The 13,796-nt window shown below is 44.6% G+C and overlaps 1 protein-coding gene across 1 annotated transcript in view; it reads left to right on the top strand.

The window, feature by feature from the left end:
• SRSF4 (serine and arginine rich splicing factor 4) overlaps positions 1-8,457 on the top strand; it is a 28,616-nt gene extending 20,159 nt beyond the window's left edge. The window contains exons 4-6 of the mRNA XM_043574300.1: positions 3,242-3,456; positions 6,648-6,737; positions 6,964-8,457. Coding sequence (XP_043430235.1) covers positions 3,242-3,456; positions 6,648-6,737; positions 6,964-7,795 — 1,137 coding nt within the window. The 3' untranslated portion in view covers positions 7,796-8,457. The remainder of the gene's footprint in view (positions 1-3,241; positions 3,457-6,647; positions 6,738-6,963) is intronic.
• The last annotated feature ends 5,339 nt before the right edge of the window (positions 8,458-13,796 follow it).

The following is a 13,796-nucleotide window of genomic DNA, read 5'->3' as shown; positions in this document are numbered from 1 at the left end:
TGACTTTATTTTTTGAGAGAGATTGAGAGAATGCCAAGCAGGCTGCACACTGTCAGCACAGAACCTGATGTGGGGCTCGAACTCACGGACCGTGAGACCATGACCTGAGCTGAAACTAACTGAGCCACCCAGGTGCCCCTCATCAAAGCAGTTTTATATCCTCCCCCCCCCCTTTTTAATTTGTTCCCAACAGTCTTTAGATAAGAAAGGATGAGATCCAGAAAAGGTTAATTCACACATTTGGTCTTAGCAGAAGAGCCTGGACCAGTACCTGAGCCGGTGTTTCTTCTAGTGCATGGTGCTGGTTGTGGACGAGGCCCTCACTGAGTGTCTCCCAGCAGGACTGTGCTCACAGGGGGAGCCACCCCAGTGTTCTGAGAGTGAAGGTTGAGTGTTTGGGTAGAAACTGGAAAGGCTTTCAGACTTTTGGTTAAAATGGAGCCTAGCCAGTGTCTTCAGTTGATTTTATACGTCTGTACCTTTGGTAGTTTCACTCTTTGGAAAGGAGAGCACTGGAGCGGACTTCCTTGTAAGTCAAAGCAGACTTAAGAACAGGGTTCTGGAGCCCACCTGTCTGGGGTGCATCCCAGCTCTGCCACTTGTCCGTTATTTTAGTTCAGCAAGTTACTTTCCTCTTGTGCCTCATGGTTTTCAACTATAAAAATGAGATTAATACTCATTTTTAGGGGCGCCTGGGTGGCGCAGTCGGTTAAGCGTCCGACTTCAGCCAGGTCACGATCTCGCGGTCCGGGAGTTCGAGCCCCGCGTCGGGCTCTGGGCTGATGGCTCAGAGCCTGGAGCCTGTTTCCGATTCTGTGTCTCCCTCTCTCTCTGCCCCTCGCCCGTTCATGCTCTGTCTCTCTCTGTCCCAAAAAATAAATAAACGTTGAAAAAAAAAATTTTTTTTTTAAATACTCATTTTTAACTCAAAAGTTATTGTGAGAATTGAATGCCACTCAGTATAAAAAGTCCAAGAATACTTCCTGGCACAATAAGTGCTAGCAGTTAATCAAGAAAATGCAAAAATAAATTGAAGGGCTATTGTCTCTTAAATGTGTAACTTCATAACACCCTGTGATGATGGTGTTGAGATGAAATTCCTCTACTAATCTACCTCCAGGGACCTGGAGATTTGGCAGTTTCACCCATCGGTTGGTGCAGGTAGTGTTAATTCAGGTTCTCAAGTCTGGCTGCTTGTGTTCAGGCCTCAGCTCATTCACTTACTGCCTGAATGATGGCAAACAGTTTACTTAGTCTGTATATTCTCCTACTTCTCTGTTCTGCAAAATGGGGGGAATAATTGTATCTTCTTCATGTGGTTATAGTTAGGGCTTCAGTTAAATCATCCCTGTCCATACAATAGACGTTTAACAGTTAGCTGTTATTATTAGTAGTCTGGAAGTATGGCGGTATAAAACAAAAGTAGTTTTTTAAACTACTAGTAAAACGCCCTTTTACTAGAGTTCTCCTAGGTCTGGACCTGTTCAAGACAGTCCCAGCCTTGGTATAACTTAGTAGCATCCTCACTCAGTCTCAAATGTGTCCAAATTTGGATGGTATTATATGGAATCCCTGTTTTCTACCCAGAACCCCCATTCCTGCAAATAATTCAGTTGAAGAAATTTTCTATAAAGTCATTCCTGGGCTATGAATAATAGCAAGTGATTATATATAACCTAAAGGTCCCAACAACTGGGAAATCCTCAAATAGTAATGAGCCACCCTAGTTATGAAGATTGTATGTGTTAAGACATGTAACTGTTTTATGCAGTGAGCAAAGAAGGTACCTGATGGCATGGGTTCAGTGTTTGTAAAATACAGAGAGGAAAGCAATAACAAAAATAAATTTCTGTGGAATATGTCTGCAGTCCACAAATGTTATGTGTATACTACATGCCAAGAAATAGAGGAAAATTAGCCAGAAATCCTTAAGTGTTAAATTTCTCTAAATCTCATAGTCTTTTCAAACACTAATCCTATCTCATCTTGTTTATACTTCCCTTTAGTGTTTATCTAGCATGTCGTATTCTCCCACTGGATTATGTTAAGTCCTCAAAAAGAATGAGGAAAGAGGCTTGTAGTGAAGGAACATGGGTAGTCCTTGATCATTGAACCTTTGAAGCCCGAGCTTGACAGAACTATTTTGTTGCCTTTGTTTCGAAGAGATAGTATATGGCAATTTCATTTTTTTTTTTTATTTTTTTTAAGTTTTATTTAAGAGATCTCTACACCCAGCGTGGGGCTTGGACTCACCACCCTGAGATCAAGAGTCACATGTTCTTCCTACTGAGCCAGCCAAGCACCCCTACCAGCAATTTTAAATAAAACTGAGATGCTAATCTCGTAATCCCTTTATGGATTGTATTTATATGTTACCCTGGATATTTTTCAGCATTTGTACGTTTTCAAACAAGGATTTACGGTGAAATGTAAAAGACCTAACTTTCACATTTACTCATGTGGTGACATGAGCCTCCAAAGGTGCTATAAACAAAAAGCTTGCCAGTATAAAATTCAGAAAATTATAGTTAAACACTTTCATATTCACACATCACGAAAGAAACAGTTAAATATTTATTGTGTCTACCTCTCACCTGATACTTTAAAGAACCTCAGGGGCACCTGCGTGGTTTAGTCACCTGAGCATCCGACTCTTGATTTGGTCACGATCCCAGGGTCATGGGATTGAGTCCCGCGTCAGACTGCACTGAGTGTGGAGCCTGCTTCAGTCTGTCTGTCTGTCTCTCTCCTTCCCCCTCCCCCCCCCCCCCGGCTCGTGCTCTTTCTCACTGTCTAAAATAAAAAGAGAGAAAGAGAAAGAAAAAGGAAGAAAGAAAAAGAACGAACCTTAGTTAGAGGCGCCTGGGTGGCTCAGTCAATTGAGCGTCCAATTCTTGATTTGGGCTCTGGTCATGATCCCAGGGTCGTGGGATCGAGCTCCCCTCCTGCTTAAAATTCTCTCTCTCCCTCTGCCCCGCCGCCCCCCCCCCCCCCCCGCTTGCTTGCGTGCACATGCTCGCTCGTTCTCTTTTGAGAAAGAAAAGAACCTTAATAAATGGGTTGGTATGTAGATGGAAATATTTTAAGAGTAAACTTCGTTTTGTTTTGTTTAAGAGTAAACTTCATTCAAAAAAAAAACGAGCTTTTCTTCCCAAAGGAAAGGGAAAACTTTAATTATAATCGCATTAGATATCTTCACAAAATGTATCATGACCTTGTTTGGGGTGTTTTGTTTCTTTAGGATTATATGCGTCAGGCGGGAGAAGTGACCTATGCAGATGCTCACAAGGGCCGTAAAAATGAAGGGGTGATTGAATTTGTGTCTTACTCCGACATGAAAAGAGCTTTGGAAAAGTTAGATGGAACTGAAGTCAATGGCAGAAAAATCAGATTAGTCGAAGACAAGCCCGGTTCCAGACGCCGCAGGTCCTATTCCAGGAGCCGGAGTCACTCCAGGTACCGTGGTTGATCATTGATATGTGTGCTTCGGAGCTTTTGCTGTAGATTCATTCGTGAGCACACAGACGGACAGTCCCTTTCCCATCTCCTGTCCTCCTCAGGAACATGGTTCTGTCTGGTTCAGTGACGCCACTTCACACCAAGCATTTATCTGTGAGACTCTTGAACTCTTACATCCTGGGTAGAGATCGAAGTGCTTTTCCTGAGGCAGGTGTCCGTGACCTGTTTTCGCATTTCTTCTTGGGTGCCCTGCTTCATACCCGTATTGGGAGCAAACGTGGCCAAGGGTCCTTTGTTACTTTCTCAGGAACTCCAGCTACTCACGAGTGGGGACTTTTTATTCAGCAGCCGCTCGGCACTAGGCCAGGCACTTGTGAATAAAACAGACGTGGTCCGTGCCCTCCTGAAGCTCAGCCTAGTGGAGGAAACGGGCATTGAGCCAATAATGACCAGCGTGATAAGTGTGCGTCAAAAGGAAACGTACACGGCACGAGTTTGGAGAACTGGCAGAGGCTTCTCTAAGGGCGGGCACGTCATAAAGGCTGGGCCCTAGAGGAGAAGCTGGAGGGGCGGGCAGAGAAAGGGGTGAGGGCCCTTCTAGCGGAGGGCAGCGGGAGCAGAGCGACTGGAGATGAGGCAGAAAAGGGCCAGAGCCTGCCGAGCCACGGACCAGGGTAAGGATTTAAGAGCAGTAGGAAGTCACCAGAGACTTCTAAGCTTTCCAGGTTTGGTTCTGTTTTTTAATTTTTTCTTATGGAAAATTTCAAATACATAAAGCATTAGAGAAAATAGCGTAAGGAGCCCTGAATTCCCTTATTCCTGTCACCCATCCAGCTGTATTACTTTTTATGTTTCTAGTCTTGTTTCACTACCCCTCTCCCTGCCTCATTGTGGACAAGTCTGGGCATCCTGTCATTTCACCTGTAATGTAATTATTTCACTATGTACATCTAACTAAAATCTAAAATCATGGGGCCATATCACAGCCAGCAAATATGTATTCACATTTTCCCAGTTGTCTCAAATATGTATTTTGGCAGTTGGTTAGTTCATATTAGGGTCCCAACTGGATCTGCACACTGCCGTGAGGTGGCGTGTCTCTTAATTCTCTTAATCACAGGTATGTCCTCCTTGGTCCTGTTTTTATTCTCCATGCATTTAGTTGAAGAAACAGTTGGCCTGTTTGAATACGTTCTCATAGCTGAGATTTCTCTTTGCATCCTTGTGGTGATATTTCCCATGTTTCCTGTGAACTCATAGTTAGGCCTCGAGGCTTTTGGAGGAAAGTCGGTATTTTATTAGCACATGTACTTTGTAAGTGTAATGCCTTATGCTTCTTGTTGCATCACTTGTACGGTGCTTGGATGTTCCACTTCAAATGACGAGGGATAGCATGCATCATTGCGTCCAAAGTCGTGAGCCTGAGCCATCTGTTTTAAAGTTCCACGTCCACAGTCCACCTTATAGTTTTAGCATCTACTGATCCATCATTCCCTAGAGCCACCAGTTGTCATTGCCAAGGGATAACTTTCCAGTTTCCTCATTCTTTCTGCATTTAAAGGCTGTAATTCTATCATGGATGATTTCCACTCTTTGTTACTCTCAGGTATAATTTTTATAGGAAATGCAAAATAAAAGTTTGACACCTTTATTTACCACCTTTTAGAATTTTAAAGGTGCTCTAGGATTCCCCAAAGGTAATGATGCGGTTGGTGATTTAATATCATTTTGATTGAATTCTTGGATGATATTGTATATATTTAATAACATTTCATTTACTGCAGTCCTCATGTTTTATGCTCAAATTTTTGACCCTTGGGAGCCCTTCAGGTTGGCTTCTGTGTCTTCGGTTGTCTTGGTTTTGTTTGGTTTTCATGTGGATGTGCTTTCCTAAATATTTTCTCAAATTGTTTATTGCAGTCATTTTCAAACATAAAAGTGGAAAGAATAGTTCACGAACACCCGCATACTCTCCTCCTGGCTTCAACAGTCGTTAGTAGTTCGTGTTCTTCTGTCTCTTTCTCTGTGTATATATTTATGCACACACCTCGTACGTTTGCATTTTAAGGGAAGTTGAAGACAGGACGCTTCACCCCTAAATACTTCAGCGTGTGTCTCCCAAAGTGAGGATGACCACATTTATATTCTCTTACCTAAGAACCTTAACAGTGATTCCGTAAAGTCCTCTTCTATCCAGGCCAGTTTCAGATTTCTCCAGTGGTTGCATGGGTGTCTTTATACCTGCATTTCTCTGCTGATCGGGACCCAGTCCAGTCCTGTATTGCAAGAGCTTGTTAGGTCTCTTCAGTCTGAAGCAGGCCCCTCCCCCCCCACCCCCCATCCTGACACTGACTTTTGTTTTTAATAGTATCCCACATTTGCATTCATCTGTTTCCTCGTCATATTGTTGTACTTGTACTTTATCCCCACTTCCCAGTAAATTGGAAGTTATGTCTTGAGAGGTGTGACTGGGGAACAGGTTCAGTGTTTTTGGCAAAAGTCCTTTCACAGATGGTGGAGCCCAGCGGTCTTTGAACATTTCCTCTTTCTGCCATGATGAGATGTTCTAGGCCCATCTCGTGCATTCTCTGCCCTACACTTGGAATAGTCGATTCCCCTGAGGAGCCCTGCTTACTGTGGTAGAAAATAAGCAGAGTTCACAGTCTTGGCTTATTGACGATTTTTTTTAAAGCTTGGAGTGTGTTTTTTAAAACGCTCTCTGGTCCCAGTGAGTGAATTGATAGCCAAAGGGCAAAAGTGTTTGCAGGAAGGCTAATGAGGAGGCTGTTGAGGGACCAAGAGAGACGGTAGTGGCTTGGTGGGGGGCAGCAGCTGAGGTGGGTAGACTGGAGGCAAAGAGGCAGAATCAGGAGTATGTGTGGATGAGGGGGGAGAGAAGAGACCGGGGTGGCTACAGTTCGTGGTACGAGGAACTGGCTAAAGAACCGTGGCACCCGTGGAAATAAGGAAGGAACCCAGCAGAAAGAGCGGGTCTGGGGAGACGTGGGGTCTGAATCAGAGGTTCTGAGGTTCAGGGGAGCCATGCAGGTACCAGATCTGTGAGCCCAGAACCCTGGAGAGGGTTCTTTTCCAACACCGAGCCTGGACACAGCCAGTGCCGTACGTATTTTTCAATTGAAAAAGGTCTCGGTGTTCAGCTAGCCTTCCGTCCTATTCTCTCCTGCTAGGTCTCGTTCCCGGAGCAGACATTCTCGTAAGAGCAGAAGCCGAAGCGGCAGCAGCAAAAGCAGTCATTCGAAGAGCAGATCTCGGTCCAGGTGGGTCTTCCTTGGCGTGAGCAGAGGAGGTCCGCGGGGCACGCCCGTCCCGCTTCCCACTTGGGTTTTAACCACCTTACCAGTCTTCCCTCAGCCCGGGTTTTCCAGCTCAGGATGGGAATCGGGGTTCAGAAAGCGGTCCTTGGCCACCGCAAGCCGTACGCTTCGCATTAGTCTCCTGTTGTCACAAGCGGCGTGAGGCATGAGGTCGCCCGTGTCTCCTCAGGTCGGGCTCCCGTTCCCGGAGCAAGAGCCGCAGCCGCAGCCAGAGCCGCAGCCGCAGCAAGAAGGAGAAAAGCCGGAGCCCCAGCAAGGACAAGAGCCGCAGCCGCAGCCGCAGCGCGGACAAGCGCCGCAGCAAGAGTAAAGACCAGGCCGAAGAGAAGATCCAGAACAGCGACAACGCCGGCAAGTCCAAGAGCCGGAGTCCCAGTCGGCACAAAAGCAAGAGTAAAAGTCGGAGCAGGAGTCAGGAGAGGCGAGCGGAGGAGAAGCGGGCGAGCGTGAGCAGAAGCAGAAGCAAGGAGAAGAGCCGGAGCCAGGAGAAGGGCCTGCACAAGAGCCGCAGCCGCAGCCGCAGCCGCAGCAAAGGAGGCAGCCGCAGCCGCAGCCGCAGCAAAAGCAAGGACAAGAGGAAGGGGAGGAAGAGGAGCAGGGAGGAGAGCCGCAGCCGGAGCCGCAGCCACAGCAAGAGCGAGAGGAGCAGAAAGCGGGGCGGCAAGCGAGACAGCAAGTCGGGCAGCGGCAAGAAGAAGAAGAAGGAGGACGCCGAGCGCTCCCAGTCCAGGTCGCGCTCCCGCTCCGCCTCCAAGGAGCGCGAGCACGCGAAGGCCGAGTCCGGCCCGAGGGAGGGCCGAGGGGAGAGCGCGGATGCCGGCGCCCATCAGGAGACCCGGTCCCGGTCGAGGTCCAATTCCAAGTCCAAACCGAACCCTCCGTCAGAATCACGCTCCAGATCAAAGTCCGCTTCAAAAACCCGGTCTCGGTCCAAGTCCAGATCCAGGTCTGCGTCCAGATCGCCCTCTCGGTCTAGATCCAGGTCCCACTCGCGGTCCTAACTGGCTACGACCACAGCTGGAACTCCCCGAGAAGTCTTTTGTACATGTTTGGTAGCCGTAGCACAAGTGATCGAAGTAGAACATACGTCACTGCTGTACATTTTTAACTCCCCTAATGGTGTGTCTACAATTGTTAAATCTAAGTGCTTCCTCTCCGTAAAGCCTCCTGGCGCCAGGCCTTCCTGCTCGACTGAAAACAATCTTCTCTTTGAAAACCCCCTTTACTCCTGGCCCACAGTAGAATATCCAAAACGCCTCGGCTCTCAGGCCTGGCCTTTCCCACAGGGAGCTCAGTACCTGGATGGCTTTCAGGCTGGAACGGTGACATAGGTAGGTACGGTGAGTTCGGCCATTTTTGCCCTCGAATTGATGCCCTTTGATGTTTGCCATTTAGTGAAAGTGCTAAGTCTTAAGTTTCCTACCACTTTGGTTTCATACTTTTGGACTTAACAAAGTTGTGAATAGCACAGTCGAGGAAAATTGATACCTGCAGTAACCCATAGGAAATAAACTGTAGAGTTCCATATTCTGGTATTGTGATTATATTGTTTTATATTAAAAAAGAAAAGAAAAGAATTTTTTTTAATTTTATTTTTCCCCGTCTTGCAAAGTATAGTGACCCCTGTTTCCATTAAATTTGAATAAAGACTATTTTTGCTTGACAAGATTTCATGGTGTTTGAATCCGAGTTGCATTTCCTGAGTTATCTTGCTAATTTCTTTTCTCAGCATAAAAAGTTCGTGTCATGGCTGTTTTGTTCCTGGAGGTCACCCATGCGTGGGTAGGGAGCCGCCCTTTGTTCCTAAAAGGATTTTTCTCACCCAACAGAATAAAGGCAGATTTCTTAGGAATTTACAGTCCTTCCTCTCAAGCAGCTTATTTATGGCCAGGCTGATGAGAGACGGGTCAGGTAGGGAACTCAGAGCATCACCAGATGGTTTCTTCACAAACAGCGCTCTCCTCTAGACTGTTCGTTGCACTTCTCACCGTGAATGTGACGCGACATACCTCATCGCCTTAGGATTTGGACTGACCAAAAGCCAGGAAGAAAAACGATACTGGATTACCTTTGTTCCCCTCGTCCTCTGCATTACTTGTCTGGCCTGGCCCTGAAGAAAGGACCAGAGGCACGGTGCTTTCCAATCTGGTCTCGGCCCCTAAAGGACTACTGAGGCATCCGAGCAAAGCAGGCACTTGGGGGAGGGAGTTGTAACTTCATCTCGGTTCAGAGATCTCTTGAGCTAGCACTTAGGCTGAACCTCTAGAGAGGTGGGGGTGGAGGGCATTCCTGTAAAAAAAAAAAAAAAACAAAACATCTGTGCACCAAGCCACGGAGTTGGGAAAGCACAGGGCAAGGTGCCCAGGGAACGTGGGGTGTGATGATCGGGAATAAGAAGCAAGTTTGGCAGATGGATTGGGTCACGGTGCTTTCGATACCAGGAGGAGGAATTTGGCCCTTGTCCTATAAACATTGGGAACAAAGGAAATATTTAAACAGGAGGGTAAGGGTTGTACAGCTAGGTGCTGCAAGGTTGGTCTGACGTGCATTCTGGGAGCCCAAATGCATGGACACCAGCAATCCGAGAGGCAATACAGTTGACCCTTGAGCAGCATGGCTGAGAACTGTGCAGGCCCATGCATACCTGGGTTTTGATACAGTACTCTGTGTTTTCCTTGTGATTTTCTTAACATTTCTGTGGCTTGCTTTACTGTGTGAATTCAGTATATAACACATATACAAGATACGGGTTCACTGACTTCCCGTCAACAGTAGACTATTAGTAGTTAGGGGAGAGTCAAGTTATATGCAGATTTTTTACTGTAAAGGGGACACTGCCCCTAATCCCTGCATTAAGGGTCAACGTAATTGCAGGTGATGTGGGGCCTGAACAAGGCAGGAGGCGACAGAGAAGGGTTCAGTAGGTGACCTGAGGAAAGGAGTGTCAGGTGTTCATGAAGCCTGAGAAATGGGAAAGACGAAGTTGAGCCAGTTCAGTTTGGGAAACGTGTGGAACTTCCGGGACTGGAACCTCAAACCCCCTGGAGCTTTCCCTCCATTCTTGCGTCATCATGACAAGATGGTAGCTCCCAATCAGAATTCCCACAGCCTCAGACCTCATGTTGGTCTCCAGTAGGTGAGGAGAATCCAACATTCATTCCCTAATATAAAGACGGGGACATTTCTTTGGGCTTTTTTTCTTTCACAAGTTAAAAAAATGTTAAGCCCAATTTTTAAAAAGTCAATTTTACTATCCCTAACAGCAGCTCTTTCCAAATTCCCTTCCAGGCTTTTTCCTGTTCATCCATATTCTAAACATAGTTCCCTCACGTTTGCATAATTTCACCCTGTCATTTACACGAGCATTGGGAAGCACTCACTCAAATGTCGCGGGCACATTAGTTCTAACCAAATGAATTTATTAGCACATGGAAAGAGTGTAAAGGATGGAAATTCCGTTTGCACATAGAAGGGATTGGCATTTGTTTTTCCCCCAGCAATTTTAAATTCATTTATATTGAAAAGTTAAAAATCGAGACAGATGGAAACTCATCTGTTGGGTTCCAGGCATGCACCAGAGATGAATACTTTCACAAACCTGTTTCATCTTGTTCTCACACCACCCTGGGGTCAGTATTGTGAGGTTCAGTTGCAGGTGAACTTGTCCTGCCCCCGGCAGTGTTTGGATAATATCAGAGCATGTGCCTTCTGTATGCCAGGCACTGGGAACAGAAAAAAGGACTGAAAAGGCCCCTCTTACAGAACATGTTTATAGACTAGGATCCCAGGGCTTGCCTCATGATGGTATCAGTACTAAGTGCCTTCTGTGGACCAGATACTGGGCCAGCGTTCAAGGCAAAGCACCCTTGCCACCCCTTAGAAAAGGTCAACCGGAGACCACAATAACATTTGAGGGTAAAGTTGCATAGTGTTTGCCTTTTCTCCCTGACCTCATCTACCATGGCCCAAGGGAAGAATGATCTTGGGAAGCTGAAAGAGGAAGGCCCTGAATTTGATTCATTTGTCGACCTGCACCTGCTATGAGCTAGGTGCTTTTATGTACGTTCGTACGTAATCCCATTTTAAAAGGTGAAGACAAAAACTCAAGAAACGTGCAGTGATTTGCCCAATGTATAGCTAGTGACAAAGCTAGGCTTAATTTTTCGATTTCTCAGGTTCTCCTTCCTTGTAAAATTTCATCACTTGTGGTATAATTACAGGAAGATTTGAAGTTAACAACAGCTAGGATTTGAATTTAGGTTAAGTCACGCAGGATTTCTACAAGACCATCTGCTTTCCTGGAACAATTTCTAAGTTGCTGCAGGACAATGCCACTGGCCCGCTTCTGTGAATTTTAACTGTCCCATCGTTTGATCAAGGCCTGCCTGGGGGCACCCATTTGTCTAAGCCCAGGTCATCATCCCACATTCTAGATGCCAAGGAGTGAAGAGAAGGATGGCTCGTTTTAGCTCCTACAGTGGGAAATGTGCATTGATGCCTGGAATAAATGCAGTAAGAAATTTCCCCAAAGTAGGAAGCAGCCAAAGAAATACAAAGCTCCTCTATAACCTCTTTGGATGCTCAAAGTCCACACATACCTTTTTTCCGTACTTAATCTCCTCTTGTCCCTCTCCCACCCCAAAAAATGGAAGACAAAAATGTAACAAAACAAGGATAAGTAGAAAGTAGCAACAAATGTGGTAGATTATAAATTATATCAATAATTCGTTCATCCCAGGTGAATTCTACCAAACATTGAGATTTTCTCAAGCTATCTGCAAAAAATACAAGAGGAAGGAAAACTTCCAAATTCATTTTATAAGACCAGTATCATCCTGGCACCAAAACCAGATAGACACTGCAAAAAGGAACTACAGGCCAATGTCTCATGAATATTGAAGCAAAAATCCTCAACAAAATTTTAGCAAACTAAATCCAACAATATTAAGAGTTACATACAACCAACCAGTGGCATTTATTCCCAGGATGCAAGTGGTTCGATATTTGCAAATCGGTTGTGATTGCTTATCAAGAGGATAAAAACCATATGTTGATTTCAACAGATGTAGAGAAAGCATTTACAAAGTACAGCATCTATTCATGATAAAAAAAAAAAATAAATAACCCTCTGCACAGTAGGTGTGGAGGGAATATACCTCAACATAAAAAGCCTTATATGAAAAACCCATAACCAACATCATACTCATTGACGAAAAAACAGCTTTCCTCTAAGGTCAGTAACAAGAGAATGATACCCATTCTCACTTTTATCAACATAGTATTGGAAATCCTAGCCACAGCAATTAGACAACACAAATCAAAGGCAGGGTGCCTGGGTGGCTCAGTTGGTTGAGCGTCCAACTTCGGCTCAGGTCATGATCTCAATAGTTCGTGGATTCGAGCCCGGCATCAGGCTCTATACTGACAGCTCAGAGCCTGGTGCCTGCTTTGGATGCTTCGGCTTCTGTGTGTGTGTGTGTGTGTGTGTGTGTGTGTGTGTGTGTGTGAAAAATAAACACTAAGAAAAAAAATTTTAAAGAAATAAAAGGCATCCAAATTGATAAGGAAGGAGTAAAATATTTACAGATGACATGATAACAATATAGAGAAAGCCCTAAAGACTCCACCAAAGAACTACAAGAGCTGACAGGTGAATTCAGTAAAGTCACAGGATCCAAAGTTGATTACAGAAATCTATTGGATTTCTATACGCTAATAATGAAGCAGCAGAAAGTGAAATTAAGAAAACAATCCCATTTACAATTACACCAAAAAATAGACCAACTGCTCAATCGAACAGAATGTAAAACCCAGAAATAAACCCACAACTGTATGGTCAGTTAATCTTCAACAAAGGAATAAATGATATACAATGGGAAGAAGTCTTTAAAGCAAATAGTATTGGGAAAACTGAACAGCCACAGGTAAAAGTCTGAAACTAGACCACTTTCCTATGCTATACGCAAATACAAACTCAACATGGATGAAAGGCCTAAATGTGAGATCTGAAACCATAAAAATCCTTGAAGAGAGCACAGGCAGTAGTAATCTGACATCAGCTGTAGTAACATCTTTCTAAATGTCTCCTCAGGCATGGGAAATAAAAGCAAAAACTATTGAGGCTACATATAAAATAAAGTTTCTGTACAGCAAAGGAAACCATTGACAAAAGGTGACCTACTGAATGCAAGAATATATTTGCAAACAACCTATTCAATAAAGGGTTAGTATCCAAAATACATAAAGAACTGGTACAACTCACTACCCCAAAACCAAATAATCCAATTAAAAATGAACAGGAAACATGAACAGGCATGTCTCCAAAGAAGACCTCCATATGGTCAACAGACACATGAAAGGATGTTTCATCACTCATCAGGAAAATGCAAATCAAAACTACAATGACCTATCACCTCAAACCTATCAAAATGGCTAAAATCAAAAACACAAGAAACAAGCGTTGGCAAGGATGTGGAGAAAAAGGAACCCTTGTGCACTATTGCTGAGGATACAAACTGGTGCAGCCACTGTGGAAAACAGTGTGGAAGTTCCTCAAAAAGTTAAAAATAGAACTGCCCTATGATCCAATAATCACACTACTGGGTATTTACCCAAAAAATACAAAAACACTAGGGATACATGCACCCCGATGTTTATTGCAGTATTATTTACAATAGCCAAACTATGGAAGCAGTTCAAGTATCCTTTGATGTATGAATGGATACAGATGTGACGTGCACATGAGCGCACGCACACACACACACACACACACACACACACACGAATATCCGGCCATAAAAAAAAAAGAATGAAATCTTGCCATTTGCAACGATGTGGATGGAGCTAGAGTGTAATGCTAAGCAAAGAAAGTCAGAAAGACAAACATATGATCTCACACATAGGTGGAATTTAAAAAACAAAGGAAAACGGAGAGAGAGACAAACCAAGAAATAGACTCTTAACTATAGAAAATAAACTGATGTTTATCAGAGGGGAGGTGGG

The sequence above is a fragment of the Prionailurus bengalensis genome, chromosome C1 (assembly GCF_016509475.1).
Source record: "Prionailurus bengalensis isolate Pbe53 chromosome C1, Fcat_Pben_1.1_paternal_pri, whole genome shotgun sequence".
Lineage (NCBI taxonomy): Eukaryota > Metazoa > Chordata > Mammalia > Carnivora > Felidae > Prionailurus > Prionailurus bengalensis.
This window is presented reverse-complemented; position numbering and strand designations above follow the sequence as displayed.